This window comes from Schistocerca nitens, chromosome 2 (assembly GCF_023898315.1).
Source record: "Schistocerca nitens isolate TAMUIC-IGC-003100 chromosome 2, iqSchNite1.1, whole genome shotgun sequence".
Classification (NCBI taxonomy): Eukaryota; Metazoa; Arthropoda; class Insecta; order Orthoptera; family Acrididae; genus Schistocerca; species Schistocerca nitens.
In genome coordinates this window covers 794,516,814-794,535,297 of record NC_064615.1, presented here as the reverse complement: position 1 = coordinate 794,535,297, position 18,484 = coordinate 794,516,814, and the positions used below count along the sequence as shown (strand labels likewise).

The 18,484-nt window shown below is 38.9% G+C and overlaps 1 protein-coding gene across 4 annotated transcripts in view; it reads right to left on the bottom strand.

Moving 5' to 3' along the window:
* The window catches only part of LOC126237047 (ATP-binding cassette sub-family A member 7-like), a 607,922-nt gene that overhangs the window by 224,258 nt on the left and 365,180 nt on the right, over positions 1-18,484 (bottom strand). For all 4 annotated transcript variants that reach the window (XR_007545025.1, XR_007545024.1, XR_007545023.1 and 1 more), the window contains exon 32: positions 9,544-9,632. Coding sequence is in view for 1 of the 4 variants with exons in the window: in XM_049946811.1 (XP_049802768.1) it covers positions 9,544-9,632 (89 nt within the window). In the remaining 3 variants the exon portion in view is untranslated. The remainder of the gene's footprint in view (positions 1-9,543; positions 9,633-18,484) is intronic.

The following is an 18,484-nucleotide window of genomic DNA, read 5'->3' as shown; positions in this document are numbered from 1 at the left end:
GGTTAATGTTACAAGGCCAGATCAGTCAATCATCCAGACTGTTGCCCCTGCAACTACTGAAAAGGCTGCTGCCCCTCTTCAGGAACCGCATGTTTGTCTGGCCTCTCAACAGATACCCCTCCGTTGTGGTTGCACCTACGGCCATATGTATCGCTGAGGCACGCAAGCCTCCCCACCAATGGCAAGGTCCATGGTTCATGGGGGGGTTGTATAGCTATATCTGTATATATATCTGTTGTTGATATATCTGTTGTATAGCTATATCTGTTAATTTCATTTACACTAACAATTTGGCTTAACCCTCATGGTACAAGAAACTGTTGAAAAGAACCAAGTTTTCAATGTATTCAGTTAACTTAATGAGTTATGTTTTGATTGTAATTTCTGTAAATTAAACATCAGACAATGTATAGCTTCAGTACTTATTATTGTGATGATGTATAAAGGCCCGATTTTTGGTCCCGAGACAGTCAGTCCACGGCCAAAAACAATGACAGTGTCTGTTCAATATGTAACGTATTATTCTGCAAGAACTGTGTGGTTAGGTTTTTACTGCTCATAGATATTCAACAGTAAACTATTGTTGCATATGCTGATGTTTGTCTACAAACTATTAATGAGGCTTATCAAAAGTTAGACAATAGCGCTCTGGCAATATTAACTGTGTAATACTGGGGGGGTTTTGTGAACAGTGAAAGTAAAGAACTGTGAAACGCAATTGTGTGACTGTCAGCTACATCATTTAAAGTAGCCAGTGTTGAACTTCCACCCCCCCCCCCCCCCCCACCCCCAACCCCCTATTTTTCATCAGTAAAGCAACAAAATATGTTGACACCGAGCAACGAAGTATGTCGACACCGAGGACTATCAACGAAGAAATAAAGCAGGCAAATGTTGCAGCCACTTGTTCATTTTTATTACTTTCATGACCTGCAGATGCCCTATGTGAACAGTTTATTTTTTATTTTCTGGTCACAACTGAGTCACATTCCATTTTACTATATGAGTGAAAGTTTTTATTGTACTCTAATCTCTAGTGGCTAACAAACCAAGCTGAAGTTTCTGTGACAGTAATTAATAGTCATGGATGTAACCATTTTATTTGTTCACAGAAATGGCGCCAGTTGAGCCACAATTATGTTATTGTGAATAATCTGTGAACAAGCCCCTTTTATCTCTGCTGAGTGATATCGACCTCCAGTGTTACACAAGTGTCATGTACATCTTTGACAGCTGACAGACATATCAACCTGGATGTTTGCATGGAAATTGCTTCCTAATATGTTATTACAGGCACGAAGAGGTGGCATACATGTATAATGATGCATTTAGTTTTACTCGTGTTTTTTAAGACTTTAAATAACTGACTAATAATACAAATTAGTCAGTATGTATAATTTTCATATTAATACACTGTACATTTGGTTTTATTATGAATAAACAGCATTAGCTATAGAATTAATGATCTTATAGTGCTGATTCCTTCCTCCAAATGACACTCTGGACCTCATTTAACGAATTTAACTAAATTTTAATGTATTTTATGAGCCTGGCTATAACATAGAGTGTTGTTGTTGTTGTGGTCTTCAGTCCTGAGACTGGTTTGATGCAGCTCTCCATGCTACTCTATCCAGTGCAAGCTTCTTCATCTCCCAGTACCTACTGCAACCTACATCCTTCTGAATCTGCTTAGTGTATTCATCTCTTGGTCTCCCTCTACGATTTTTACCCTCCACGCTGTCCTCCAATGCTAAATTTGTGATCCCCTGATGCCTCAGAACATGTCCTACCAACTGATCCCTTCTTCTAGTCAAGTTGTGCCACAAACTACTCTTCTCTCCAATTCTATTCAATACCTCCTCATTAGTTTTGTGATCTACCCATCTAATCTTCAGCATTCTTCTGTAGCACCACATTTCGAAAGCTTCTATTCTCTTCTTGTCCAAACTATTTATCGTCCATGTTTCACTTCCATACATGGCTACACTCCATACAAATACTTTCAGAAAAGACTTCCTGACACTTAAATCTATACTCGATGTTAACAAATTTCTCTTCTTCAGAAACGCTTTCCTTGCCATTGCCAGTCTACATTTTATATCCTCTCTACTTCGACCATCATCAGTTATTTTGCTCCCCAAATAGCAAAACTCCTTTACTACTTTAAGTGTCTCATTTCCTAATCTAATACCCTCGACATCACCCGACTTAATTTGACTACATTCCATTATCCTCGTTTTGCTTTTGTTGATGTTCATCTTATATCCTCCCTTCAAGACACTGTCCATTCCGTTCAACTGCTCTTCCAAGTCCTTTGCTGTCTCTGACAGAATTACAATGTCATCGGCGAACCTCAAAGTTTTTATTTCTTCTCCATGGATTTTAATACCTACTCTGAATTTTTCTTTTGTTTCCTTTACTGCTTGCTCAATATACAGATTGAATAACATTGGGGAGAGGCTACAACCCTGTCTTACTCCCTTCCCAACCACTGCTTCCCTTTCATGTCCCTCAACTCTTATAACTGCCATCTGGTTTCTGTACAAATTGTAAATAGCCTTTCGCTCCCTGTATTTTACCCCTGCCACCTTTAGAATTTGAAAGAGAGTATTCCAGTCAACATTGTCAAAAGCTTTCTCTAAGTCTACAAATGCTAGAAACGTAGGTTTGCCTTTCCTTAATCTTTCTTCTAAGATAAGTCGTAAGGTCAGTATTGCCTTATGTGTTCCAGTATTTCTACGGAATCCAAACTGATCTTCCCCGAGGTCGGCTTCTGCTAGTTTTTCCATTCGTCTGTAAAGAATTCGTTTTAGTATTTTGCAGCTGTGGCTTATTAAACTGATTGTTCGGTAATTCTCACATCTGTCAACACCTGCTTTCTTTGGGATTGGAATTATTATATTCTTCTTGAAGTCTGAGGGTATTTCGCCTGTTTCATACATCTTGCTCACCAGATGGTAGAGTTTTGTCAGGACTGGCTCTCCCAAGGCCGTCAGTAGTTCCAATGGAATGTTGTCTACTTCGGGGGCCTTGTTTCGACTCAGGTCTTTCAGTGCTCTGTCAAACTCTTCACGCAGTATCGTATCTCCCATTTCATCTTCATCTACATCCTCTTCCATTTCCATAATATTGTCCTCAAGTACATCGCCCTTGTATAGACCCTCTATATACTCCTTCCACCTTTCTGCTTTCCCTTCTTTGCTTAGAACTGGGTTTCCATCTGAGCTCTTGATGTTCATACAAGTGGTTCTCTTATCTCCAAAGGTCTCTTTAATTTTCCTGTAGGCAGTATCTATCTTACCCCTAGTGAGACAAGCCTCTACATCCTTACATTTGTCCTCTAGCCATCCCTGCTTAGCCATTTTGCACTTCCTGTCGATCTCATTTTTGAGACGTTTGTATTCCTTTTTGCCTGCTTCATTTACTGCATTTTTATATTTTCTCCTTTCATCAATTAAATTCAATATTTCTTCTGTTACCCAAGGATTTCTACTAGCCCTCGTCTTTTTACCTAATTGATCCTCTGCTGCCTTCACTACTTCATCCCTCAAAGCTACCCATTCTTCTTCTACTGTATTTCTTTCCCCCATTCCTGTCAATTGTTCCCTTATGCTCTCCCTGAAACTCTGTACAACCTCTGGTTCTTTCAGCTTATCGAGGTCCCATCTCCTTAAATTCCCACCTATTTGCAGTTTCTTCAGTTTTAATCTACAGGTCATAACCAATAGATTGTGGTCAGAGTCCACATCTGCCCCTGGAAATGTCTTACAATTTAAAACCTGGTTCCTAAATCTCTGTCTTACCATTATATAATCTATCTGATACCTTTTAGTATCTCCAGGGTTCTTCCATGTATACAACCTTCTATCATGATTCTTAAACCAAGTGTTAGCTATGATTAAGTTGTGCTCTGTGCAAAATTATACCGGGCGGCTTCCTCTTTCATTTCTTAGCCCCAATCCATATTTACCTACTACGTTTCCTTCTCTCCCTTTTCCTACACTCGAATTCCAGTCACCCATGACTATTAAATTTTCGTCTCCCTTCACTATCTGAATAATTTCTTTTATTTCATCATACATTTCTTCAATTTCTTCGTCATCTGCAGAGCTAGTTGGCATATAAACTTGTACTACTGTAGTAGGTGTGGGCTTCGTATCTATCTTGGCCACAATACTGCGTTCACTAAGCTGTTTGTAGTAGCTTACCCGCGTTCCTATTTTCCTATTCATTATTAAACCTACTCCTGCATTACCCCTATTTGACTTTGTGTTTATAACCCTGTAGTCACCTGACCAGAAGTCTTGTTCCTCCTGCCACCAAACTTCACTAATTCCCACTATATCTAACTTTAACCTATCCATTTCCCTTTTCAAATTTTCTAACCTACCTGCCTGATTAAGGGACCTGACATTCCACGCTCCGATCCGTAGAACGCCAGTTTTCTTTCTCCTGATAACGACATCCTCTTGAGTAGTCCCCACCCGGAGATCCGAATGGGGGACTATTTTACCTCCGGAATATTTTACCCAAGAGGACGCCATCATCATTTAATCATACAGTAAAGCTGCATGTCCTCGGGAAAAATTACGGCCGTAGTTTCCCCTTGCTTTCAGCCGTTCGCAGTACCAGCACAGCAAGGCCGTTTTGGTTATTGTTACAAGGCCAGATCAGTCAATCATCCAGACTGTTGCCCTTGCAACTACTGAAAAGGCTGCTGCCCCTCTTCAGGAACCACACGTTTGTCTGGCCTCTCAACAGATACCCCTCCGTTGTGGTTGTACCTACGGTACGGCTATCTGTATCGCTGAGGCACGCAAGCCTCCCCACCAACGGCAAGGTCCATGGTTCATGGGGGGGGGGGACATAGAGTATGAACCATAGATGAATATAAATTCATTTCTTGATTATTTAAATTTAAAAGATAAATATTTAAAAATGACGAACCAAAATTACATGTATGTTGTCCCTCATTGGCTGACAGGGATGCCTCAGGTTCTGGAGGCCCCCCCCCCTACTACCCTACATAACACATGGCTGCTTAGCCATCAGCATCTGTTACAGTGACTGAGGCCTCCACAGTGGGTTAGCCATCATCGTCATCATCCAGACGGGTAATGATACATCATTTCAAGTATACTTTTACATCATTGACTTCTCTATGTAATATAGCACTTTTACTTTTGTTATTACAATGCAAACTCTGATGATGGCTCATAATTAAAAGGCTGAAACTGGGCAGAAGTTGATATCGGATGCGATTAAGCCTGTTTTTAAATAAAATTGACCCACACTGGTGAGCTAATGGCAGAAAATTCTACATATGACTTTCTCAGTTGGAGCCAGTTTTATCATCTATGCCAAAAGAAGTGAGCCTCTTCTATCCAACATCATGCTGAATCTACTGTAAAACAACAACACAAATTTTTGACTAGTTAGCACAGTGGTTGATCTGACCCAACTGCCAAAGTGACAATTCACCTTGTAATTCTAAGTTTGGCAATATGCACAAGCTGCCAACACTGTAGGCAGTGGCAGTTTGAATATGAAGTTTGTTGCATTCAAGAAGTTTGGCTGGATTATTTTTACAATGTCATCACTAGGCTCAAGTGCCAGCAGACTGTTGTGTACGGTTGGGCCACGTACTGATGTGAGTCATGGCAAAGACATGACTAACATGAGGTGGCAGGCGACCAGCCAATAAACAGCTGCATGGTTTCCCAGGCAACGTCTTGGCAGGAGGGAGGGCAGGGGAGGGGGGGGGGGGGCTTTGTGAGCAAGGAACGGAACCCATCAAGGGCCAACAACTGAAATATATGCTGAAAATATTGTATATTAACGTAAACTGTTAAAATTACTTGCAAGTGTGGTAAAGAAATCCAAAGACACCTTTAATACCGGCAGGAGCTATTGACTCCAACAAAATGATCATCAAAGTTGTATGATGTATGGTTTAGAAAGTATTATTGTTTAAACATTTATCATTTATAATTACATTATGACTGTGTACAGACAAGTTAAGGAAACATATGGCACGCCAAAGAAAAGGTACTGACTTCAGCTACATGGTGAGACAGTGTGGGGATGCAATTAATGCACATATAAATTATTAAGCAAATTATTATTTATTTTATTAAAGCATTGGCTAAAACAGAGTCTTCCGCATGAACACAAATTATTAGCAGAAGCATTTTCCACTCTAAATAAGTACACTGTAGTCATTATCAGTGCAAATACAGGTTGTTATGATCATTAATGTTGACTGCGTTTGGACTGACAAGTACAATGCTGCTACAGCATGCGGAAGTCAGTCATGCATTTGAATTGAGCTGGGCTATAAGCTCAGTACAAGAATTCCTTCTGATAACCACATTTTTGCTTCTCCTGAAAAATTTTTGGTACTGGACATAAGAGTTTCTGATTTTATTGATTCATGTAATTTATACATTTTATGTCGAAAGCTATTTGATTAATGAGTGTGGTATAATACATAAGAAACTGTGAATATATGGAATATATGTGTTGTGACAGTGCCACGAGATTTAAAAGTGCCACTACGTCAGTACGCGAACACGGCGATAGAGGCGCTCCGCAGCTCGGCCGAGCGCGGGAGCACCACCTAGCTATGAACGGTGCCGGCCGCATGTCACGGCACGGCAGTCGAATGACAGATACGGAGTTAACAGCATGTAACCTGCTATTGTTTCTACTTTTGTATATCCACGCAATTTATTAGTGATTAAAGGTTATAACAATATGTATATATAAAAAATGAAATTTGATGGAATTGTAAATATTGTGATACTTTGGCATAAGGAAGGTTTAAGTGAACAGGCAGAGCTTGGGGCTTTTTTGCTGATGATTCCTGAGCCTTTTTGTTCATGGCTTGGTGAGATTTTGGGCATAGTGCCACTAATGTATAGAATGCGTATTTCAGACTTTGCATAAATTTCTGTAATCACACTGGAGTTTTAAAGACACCATTGTGAACATTAGAATTTTCATTAGTGGCAGACAGTGTTGGTGAATGTGGATAGAACTTTTCATATGTAGCTGGTGATTACCATAGTCACTTATTTGCAGTATGAACTTTAACAACAGATAGTGCAGGGAACATTGCCTACTGCTCTGCTTGCTTACTCACTGTTTGTTTTACTTATTTTATATCAGTGATCACACTAAAATGTATGGCCACAGTTCATACACAATTTCTTTGGTTACTTTACTTGTGATATCAGCTCTCATTGGGAGAAATGTGTTCGTCGTCAGGGTGACTAAGATGAGAAATAAATATGCAGACATGAGGAATAAAGATATAGAATGCTAATAAAGATTGTTTTACTTAAAAACTTTTAAGTTTTCACGTAAATAATTTGGAGCATTACTTTTCAGCACACCATAATATATACAGGGTGTACACAGAGATCTTAGATACAACAGAAGCAGACAAAGTAATGAAGAACCTGGCAGAAGATACTTATCAAACACTTAGTGTGAAAGATATCACCATAACAGAAACTTCTTCAAGTGGTGCCAGGATATCATGGTAATGCACAGGTAAAGAGAATGCTTAATGATGTTTGACAAACTTCCATATCCTTTATCAATGGCACTCATGCGAGACCATCAGGATCTTGCTTCATTAATATGATGAATAGTAAGAGAAGAGATATGAGATTTATGTTGCCTGTTAATCTCAAACAAAGACAGCCAAAAGCAGCAGTGTTGAATGTTGAACCCAGTTTGGAGGAAGCTGATGGCTCAGGTAGAGGTTCTTTGATCACTGGCACCAATCTTTAGAGGACAAACCTACAATGAAAAATGTAGTCAGAAACCTAAAACTTCCATAGAGAGAAACTGTAGCACGTCGCAAATGGTTTTCTCGACCCAGTGAAGCTCACAAATGGGTATTCCTCATCTGTAGTAGCTCGCACACACAACTATAGTGCATTTACACACAAAACAGAAAAAAAAGAAAATTCTGTATTTAAGGAGTATAACTAGCAAGTGGAGTTACGCCCACCATGCTATGTCTCAAACTGAGATGCTCTAGTAAAGTAAAAAAACAGTACTTGGCTTCACAAAAGAAATGTATTTGTCACTTAAGATCATAAGCATAAAAAATGGACAAGGAAAGTTCTGGGTCACAAATTGCCATGAATGGCCACTATTGCTATGTGCATATGGGCATAATAATTGGTTTAGGAACATCATCTGAGATCTCTCAGGGGTATAAAAATTTAACATAACCATTTTCAACTACACACCACATGACACTACTATTCTGCTGCAGATTGGTCCTGGCTTGATCTGAGAATAAAGTTGATGAGTATTGGCCATTTTCTGTCAATTTCTGGGTGCATTCATGTCGGAGTGGGTGCAAGGCAGACTGCACAGCCTAAAGTGATACAAAATATCAATGATAGGATCACTGTCCCATCAGTCAGCAGTCAAATAGGCTGTCTCCAACTGAACAACTGATAATTCAGAAGGAATTAATGGAAACAGAGTCCACCCTTATCCAGAAAACAAATAAGAGCTAGAAAAGATTTTCAAGCTGCTCAGCACACATGTGATGCAAAAGGTTTCCTGGGAATGGGCTCTTACTTACAGACACTTCAGAAGAGATTTCGGTTGCTAAACACATAAACTAAAAGAATTGCTGCAGAGAGACTCCAAATTTTCTTGGAATGATGATTGAGAAAAATCTTGCTGAATCCATAAAGAGGTGCTGATCACTCTACAAGTCCTTGAAATTTTTAACAAGAATGCCAGGCTGGCAATACACACTGATTTTAGTGGTTATGGGATCTAGGAAGGTACTGAAATAGTGATCACTTATGCCTCCTGAGTTCTCTCCAAGTCCAACACTAATAGCCCCATGACTGAGAAAGAGGGCCTTGCATTTATTTGGGCGATCAGTAAGTTCTGACCTCATTTATATGTTAGATCATTCACTGTTATGACTGACCATCTCTCTTTATACTGACAAGCCAGAAGATTAAATTAGGATGACTGGCAAGATGGGTACAGAAGCTTCAGAAAAGCGAAATCATAGCTACATTGTACACTGGGGATTGAAATGCTGCACACACTGGTAGAGTTGGACTGTTGGCTGTATAAAGTCTAATCGAACCACAACATAGTGGTGCACAGGGGTTCATTTGCATCATGGCTTATACCTCTTATTTTGGTCTCAGAGAAACATGCCCTCTGGATTAGGCTGTTCCAGCTTGTGTATCCACTGGTGTGCTGCCAGGTGGAATGGACACATATGGGCAGGGATTGGCAAATGGCTGACATCAGGCAGTCTTGCATGAAAGAAGGAAGGTTATCAGTTCAGGTCTGATTTTGAACAAACAGCAACAGCTTCCACATCACAGTAGTTATCATGAAATTGGTGCCTGATACACACAATGGAGATGTTAGTTATTGGAACAAATGTTAACTAACTATGTTACACACACTTTTTTCAATATTTTCTTATTTATATAAAAATTAATAAGGAACCTATAAAATTACAATTAACTGTGTTCACTATACCTCTTGCGCCAGTACTCTCTATTGGTTTTCACAAGCCAATCCGACACATTATGACCTGTCATGTTGATCACTGTATCACCAGTTGAAATCTAAAGAGAAAAATTATGTTATTGTTGTCATTACAGTTATCACACATCATCTGGAATCAAAACACATACTTCATCTTATGATGATGAAAGTTCCTTGAAGTAAAAAAGCAGTTTTAGTATAAAAATTAGCATAAAATACACTTTCAAAAATGTTCAGTAATGAGATAAAAGATAGATGGTAGGCAGAAAAAACAAAAAGCTGAAATAAGGACAGTTCAGTTCAGGTCAATATGACTGACATTTGCTATATTATCAAATATATTTGATTTCTACTAAAAATCAGTTTTCATTTATAAATGTTAAATCCATTGCCTTTGATTCCTATCAAATTACTGCTCATCACTTAAAAATGTTTGATCAGAAACATTACTTACTAATACACAAACATCTTCCTTCTTTGATGGTACACTTCCTTGTACAGAAAGTCCATTAACTTCAAAATGCTGCCTTCTGACAATTGCTTGTAATTCATGTGAATTAATTTGTACTTGTATATGTCATCAGGAAATGTATGTAGTATGTATGGTATGAGCACATGCCCATATTCACTAACATTTCCTCTAGAGACTATAAAGGATTCGAATATTTTGGCTGGAATCTATCAAAATTACATTTACTGTTTTGGTGAGATGATCCAAATTTGTTTTATTTCACTTAGATACTCCAGCTAACCTAAAACTATCTAATGTCAAGCGGACCTCGGACCATCTGATGGCAAGCTGAGCTCCAACCACCCGATAGGTGCCAGGTATCCCATTGCTTCTCCAATCATCCGTTCATAGACTTTCCATTGCACTTGACATAGGTGGTTGTAAGTGCATGCTCAAAGAGTTTAACTATTTGGGCCTTAAAATTTTAAGGCAGCAGCATATTAAGCAGATACAGTGCTGTATTTTGGAATGCTGCGAGGAGCACATCAGGCATGTTTTACTGGGACTAACAGAGGAATTAGTGACAGCAGGGCATAGCATTATACTTTCAGAATGTGTAGGTGCTTTTGGAGCAATGTACTACAGGGACAGTATCATAAAAGAATCCATTGAAATACAGTTTCATGAGAATTCATTCCACACAGATAGATGATACAAACTAAGTGCAGCATGGAATCTTGTGTTAGTGGCAATACAATGAGATTGCACTCAGCACCATCTAACTTGCACAAAGCAGCCAGAATGCCCACACAGAGATGCAAATGACATACCTACTACAGACACCACTGCTGCCTCACCCCCTCCCCATCCTCCAGTTGGGCAGTACCTGGCTGCCAAGAGCCTGATGGATAGGAGACACCACTAGTGTAAATATTACAGTGGTCGCATATCTCAACACTTTCTCAGAAGATGATGACTATGTCACAGTATCTTAACACTGCTGCCCATGTGGAACCCCAAGCTTGTTGGTTGTCATGCCCACACAGACAGTGGGGCACAGTAGTTGCAACTTAAGTTTGTGGATCATATGACTGTTGTCATAGGTAGTCTTGCCTTTGATGGAGTAGAAGATGTCTTTGACAGGACTGCAGTAGATGGTAATGGAAAGATATACAGAACAAGTTTTGCATCTAGGGCTATTGCAGGAATGTGAACCGTGAGACAAGGGGTTGTGAGCAGGGATGGAGCAGGGACAGACAAGTATGTTGCATAGGTTCAGTGGGCATCGGAAAATTACTATTGGAGGGGTGGAGAGAATATTCGTCATTTCAGGGCATGATAATGAGTAGTCCTGACCCTGGCAGAGAATGTTTTCAGCTGTGAAATGCTGGGTGGTACTGAGTCACAGGAGGAATGCTCCTTTGTGACTGGACAGTGGGTATGTGGGCAGTGGTAGATGACTGGAGAGGCAAGGCACAAGAATCTGTTTCTGGACAATGTTAGGAGGGTTATTTCAGTCATGATGGTGTCAGTGAGACCACTGGCATATTTTGGGAGGGACTGCTTACCTCTAAAATGTGATGATCATGGGTGTCTAGGCTGTATGGAAGGGACTTCTTGATGTGGAATCACTGGCAGCTGTCGAAGTGGAGATACTGTTGGTGGTTGGTAGGTCTGATGCAGGCAGAGGTACTGATGTATCCATTCTCAAGATGGAGGTCAACATCAAGGAAAGTGGCTTGTTGGATTGAGAAGGACTAGGTGTAGCAAATTGGGGTAAAAGTGTTGAGATTCTGGAGGAATGTGAAAATAGCGTGCCCTCACCCTGGGTTCAGAGCACAAAGATGTTATCAGTGAAACTGAACCAGTTGAGGGGATTGGGATTCCCTCAGCATCACACTGAGAATGAAATGTGTTGGGTTTGTCAAGAGTACATAATGTCATTTTCTTGACAACTAACTATTGTTGGACTTAGTAATTCATGTGAGGGATTCATTTAAATGGGCAAGTGAAGTGTAATTATATTTCATGAGCAAAGTAACCAGCCTCAATGAGACGTCCTAGGTCATTGAGTTTAAGGACTACAGGAAGCATGGGATGGACCAAAGGATTTGAAGAAGGAATGGAGATCCTGCTGTATTTGTGGAATGGGTTCACTGTTGCAGGGTTCGTAGAGGGACGTATATGATACAGGCAGAGTCCCTCCACCAGGTTAATGCCTGTGCTTCATAACCACATTGGTAGAGCCTTTGTCAGTGGTTAGGACTATAAGATCAAGAACAGTTTTTATGTGGTGGATTGTGGTTCTTTCTGTGGATGTAAGGTTGGTTTCCATGCTGAGGGATTTTGGAAATGACTATGAGGCATTATTCGAGATTGGGAAATTTTAGAAAGTTAAGAGTGGGTGATCTGAGGGCAGTGGGAGTGGATCATGGTTGGATGGAGGCATGAACTGCTTCAGTCAGGTTCAGTATTGGTTCTGGGTTGGTTCCAATTCATAGAGTTGGTGGCAAAAATGTGTTTCCACTGTAGAATGGGAGAAGGAGAGGACACCTTTAACAAGCCCAACTTGACTGAACAGTCAGTCTCGCTATGGCTACAAGTGTGTGCATTTGGATGTCTGTGTACATGTTCATTTGTGACTTGTGTATTTCAACAGGGAAAGAGCAAGAGCTTGTAAGTTAGTGTAAATACTGTTTACTGTTGTGTGTTTCTATGTGCCACAGGTCAGTCAGCTATAGGTGAATGGTTGCCTACCCTTTATTTTACATATTATTTCATAAAGGAGTTGCCAATGTTGTTTTGAAAGATAGGCGAGTAATATGAGTACATACTACATCAACCTCACACACTATATACATTCAATATCATTTTAACAATATTCTCATATTGATATTCTGTTGCTATATATGTCTCAAAATCAAAATGAAGAAACCTAAGAAACTGCAGAATTATGATGAAATGATGTTAATAATTTTAGATTTACAATTTAATCATGTCAGTTACACTGAAGAACAGTGTACCTCCTGCAAATGTACTTCACATGAACAGTGTCAGCTTTAAAACCTGACAAAAATATTGTGCAACAGTGAAATTAATAATTAAACGGCACTAAGTTACTTCTTTGATGACACTCTCATTTGTTTCATTCATTTACAATAGGCTTGTGAATCTGAAAATAAACGTGTTCAAAACCACACACTTGGACATTGTGAACAAAGCATGTTACCAATAACAAATCAGTATTTCACAAATCTGTTACTCCACTGTACAGTACTTTGCACTCGGACATTAAGTATCTGCAGTGGGGTGGAGCAAGTGTGGTGACAGAAAGGGCATCCAGCCACCCCTTCAAAGTTAACCATGCCAAATCAGTATTTACAAAGCAAACCCCGCAAGTCGGGATACATGCTTGTAAAGAGAGAGTGGTGTGTGGAGCAAGTGACAACTGGTGCGAGTGCATGTTTAAAAGCTGTAGTTTCAGAAGACTGTAACTGTGTACTATCAGAACTATGGTCCAAATTGTTACATTGGACACAGACAGTGATTGCTGAGACCAATATCATGCAAGGGCACTTTTTTCCCCCTAGAAAATATAATGTTAAGTTGATGATGTTACCTTGTGAGGCCAATTAAAGATGCAACAAATTTCAGAACAACTGGAGTCTACAAAATACCTTGTGAGTATGGTTAGTCTTACACCAGACAAACAAAGCACATTGTAGAACAATGCTGGAAGGGTCAACATTGGTTTTATCACCAATGCTGACTTGAAAAATTCACTTTAACAGAGAATGTTCACCAGATCAACTTTGAGGAAACCTCTGTCATTGCTCACACTAAATGCTTCTGGGAAAGCATAATTAAAGAAGCCATTGACATAAAAACCAGTGACAACACCCTTAATAGAGATGGTGGCCTACAACTCAGCACAGCATGGGCTACTGCAATCGCAAGGCTGACACAAGGTGCATTAAATGTGGAGTTAGTAAATGCCTGTAAATGTGGATACCATCTGTTATGTTTTTCTACTCCCAAAAATAACCAAATATTTTCACTGATTTTTGTCTGATTTTCAATACATTTATTGAGTGACATGACACTTGCTTGAAAATCTCAAGTTCTTATTTAGACAAAATTGCACTGGAATTTATTATTCAGGTTCTATTTTAATTGTTCCGATCCCATCTGTGTGTTAATTTTCATCAGGGCACTGTTAATTAAAGTTAGCACAATAGTTCACTATATACAAAATCCATGAGGAAAGTTACCTACTCCGTTTGAAAATTAAGCCTTTCCACTTGCCAGTAAAATATTGTAAATTACCTAAAACTAACCATCTTCTGCAATAATTAAACTTGAAGTTATGGAGCATTACCATTTTCCATTGCAGATTTTGTTAAAACCACCATTACATTGCGTACTTTCTACTTTTGTTACCTTAATTTATCTGTACAGCGTTGACTAGTTAACTTACTAATTAAAGATTTATGTATTTAAATTTAAGTTACAATTTAGTACTCATTAATATAAATGAAGGGAATCACAATGCAGAAGAAAAATAGTATATATGTATTTTTATAAATTTATAACAAGTAACAATTTCTGGAATCCAAAATTCCACTCGTTCTTGTATGTCATCAAAAACAGTAAATTACAACCGAGCATTACTTTTTAAAATAATAGTTTGTTCTTATGCACCTTTAAAAGTAGTCAGATGTCACTCTGAATAGTCAGTTCATGGTTTGAAAGTGAACAGTTAATAGCTAGGTTGTAAATGCTCTCATTGTTTGACTTGAACCACAATTATGTGTATTCAGTGTGCAAGACTATGCATTTGATTCGCCACAAAACTCAATGACTTTAATGCGAAAAAGCTTTTGGTTGATTACAGAACTTCTAATTAACGAACACTGTGAATGAAATGTGTTGGGTTTGTCAAGAGTACATAATGTTATTGTCACTGAAACTATCTATTGTTGGACTCAGTAATCCATGTGATGGATTCATGTAAATTGGCCAGTGAAGTGTAATTGTATTTCATGAGCTGGGAAGGGGCTGTGCTAAATGTGAACTGTGTCATTTGTTAGATAAATGTCAACTATCTATTTGTTTACAGCATAAAAAATCCTCTTCAGTTGCAGGAATTTTCTTAAACTTATTCCACAACTGGTTTTGATGCTTAAAGCTTCATCATCTAAATGATGACCAATCTCAGTGGTCGCCATCTTTCTCTTGCCATCCTTCAGCTGTCGTCGTCTTACTGCCCAATTTTTGAATACACCGTATGTATACCATCAGAACCCCCTTGTTTTTGTCGCATTTTTATCTTTTTATTGTTGTGCATTGTGTCATGTTGACTTTTAGGCATTTGCTAGAATACTTATGTTTATGCATTACTACATTTAGTGTCTTAAAGGTGATGATCCCATGTATCTAAGTTAGTTTACGTTATTTCTTTTCAATGTCTCTACCATTGCACTGATCCTATTGTACTCCAACCACAGTAATCCCATTCTGTACACATAGGCTTAATTTCTTTACTCACTTTCTTCATCCTAGTTTATAGCCACTTTTACACCTCATTTAATTTTATTATGTCTGTTACTGTGTGTCTGAAAACTGTTGTCGTATATGTGTGTGTTGCTATTCCTGTTGCATTCATCATTTTAATCCTAATTAACCTTTTTATACTAAGATGTTTTTGCTCTGCAAGATGAGCCTACATGTGGATACCAATCCTAATAGCATAATTCTCCTACCACACCTCACCTCTCTTTCTCTTGTTGCTCAATTTCATGATATACTTTGATATATCATCCATATCCACTGTTTTAGTTGTATTTTTATCTTATATCTTTTTAATCTGATGCACTCTGTTGCACTGGCTTTTAGGTATTTTTGCCGATTCCCCACATTTGTATTTGGTTATATTATTCTTTTATTTGCAGTTCTATTTTGTATCAATCTTGTGAATCACACTTATCTAAGCAGACAGACCAGTCAACTCACGTGTTCTGCTCTTTTGCAGCTATTTACTTCAGCTCCCCACCTCAATGGCTCCTATGTCAGTTGCTTCTGCCACTGCAGTAAGCTGGTTTCTGGGCTGCCTGCACTAGTCACTTCCACGTCATACAGTCCAGGCAGGTGCTGTACTTGCTAACCCTACATGTGAGTACAGGTACTTATTTATTTACATTACTATTGAGTTTATTTCTGTCCGGAACCCTTTTCAAAGTTAGCGCTTTTGTTCCAGTCTCGTGTGTGCTTGAAGTTGGTATGATCCCACATGATTGACAAGCCCAATCGCCACACATTTATATTCCCATAATTATGTGGGTACAGCACTTTCCACAGTTGTAGCTTTCATTTTAGTATGATAATCCCACAGTTCTTGTTTGTTGGTAGCACCTCCTCCTTTTCGCAGTTAGTGGTGCCTGAAGATAAAGCTTTAAGCTTCAAAACGGATCATGGAATAAATTTAAGAGAATCACTGTCAAATGTAGTGGACTTTTATTCTATAAATATGTTCCTGGGTTTCAGGTGTTCACCTGATAAATATGTTTTGTCTATTTTGTGCCACCTTTGATAGATTCATCACTGTGATTGCACATGCGGGTCAGTAAACTTGCACTAATTAGTTTTTGTGGTGTAAAAGCTGGTCATTATAGTAAATGTTTGAACTCCCCAGGAATAAAGTACATTTTCTTTGAGGTGTTAGGGACTCTGCCGGATATCTGGGTTGTTTTTGCATGATATTTCTATAACATAGCTTGTTTTCTTCATCTTCATACTCCTCGAGTGGAAAGGGTTCAGTATTTATACCTGCAGCATTCCCCCTACAATGTGTTTATGAGATGGAGAGCATAAAAAGGATTGATGACACAGGATGATCTTACTGCACTTCCAAACTGTGTGTTCTCTGTCCCATCATCAGATGACAAAACTTCTGCAGCAAAAGACAGAGATTCTCAACAACTTGACTCTGGGTGAGATAGAAGAGCCCCATAACATATGGTTTTCATTAAAAAACCCACAAAAGAGAAAAACCAGTCAAGTACAATTGGGGGTAGGAGAAACAGAGGAAATACTGTATACAATAAATCTATGCTGCATGCATACTGTAATAGCAACTGTTTTAGGTTAGTGTTGACAGGGAATAAAACGGAAATCTACTTGATACACTCCTCTAGCAATCTCCCTGATTCACTCATCTTTACAGTGATGCACACAGCTCTGTAACATAAGTAGTCAGATAATTTAAAATGTGTCCCTTGTAAACATAAGTACAAAGAACTATCCTATGCTGGAACTCTTACCTCCTCCAGGTGTCTTGAATCTCATAACATCCCACCATAAAATGGGAGGTATCTGAATGGTGAGATTTTGTATATTCTCGTTTGTTCATTCCCCTTCATCAGATTGCAGATTGCACACATGACTAGTTCAATGTGGTCTGAAGGCTTATGACTATTTCATTTAGTTTGAGGTCTCTTCACTATAGCTTACTTCTCTGATGGATACAGCAGTTACTTCATCATTGCAAACACACTTGTTCAACTTCTGTCTGTCTGCATATAGGGAAGAACTTCAAACTTGAAGAGTTATTTGTCTGCGAGTTGTTATTTGTCAATGAAGCAACTGATGGTACAAAGATTGGTAAAGAGGTATTCTCTTTTATCACGTAAATTTTCTTTTCATCCAATGATATTCAACAGTCACAGCTGTGAACAACATCATTCTCTTTACAGTTCATATAGCATAGAAGAAGTAAACTACTTCATGTGGAGCTTGGCCACATTTTTCACATGTTGTACACCCAATGCTTGCTATGCTTGGTGTACCCTCAGTGCTGACGTTTGAAGCAGTGTACTGGGTTAGGTCATATGGTCTCACTTTCAGGCAGATGAACTCTGCTGTAATGTTGTCAGACAAAGTGGTTTTTATTTTACTTTTACTTCTGTCACAGCAACACCTCCTTACTCTTCCATCACATCTTTACGCATTATGTCTCAGCAGGATAAGACCCCCTTGCTACAATTTAGGATGATGTACAGTTCACTCACAATTCTAGCTTTGCTTCCTGTATCCATTCAGCTTGGTGTGAGGTAGCTGTTTCCATCAGAAATATTCTATTTTTTAAGTTCTCAAGAGATTTCAGAGCTCCTGCTACACTGCAATCTATTTTGCACATAAAAGATGACACAGCCTTTCTTGCTTGGGTAAGCCTTATACAAATGGAGTTCAGCAAGTACCTCAGGGGTTGAATTACTAATGATGGTTTCTGCTCAACAGTCATCAACACCATCAAGATGTAGCACACCTTGAGATAGAGGTTTATTTGTTTGTTTATTTTTAATTATTGTATAGATGTTCATAGTGACCTCATGGTGCAGGCAGTTCAGTTAAGGTCCTTGTTCCCTGTGACTCTCTACATTCCACTGCAATGCTGCATGGTGCTTGCTGAAGGGTGCACAAAGT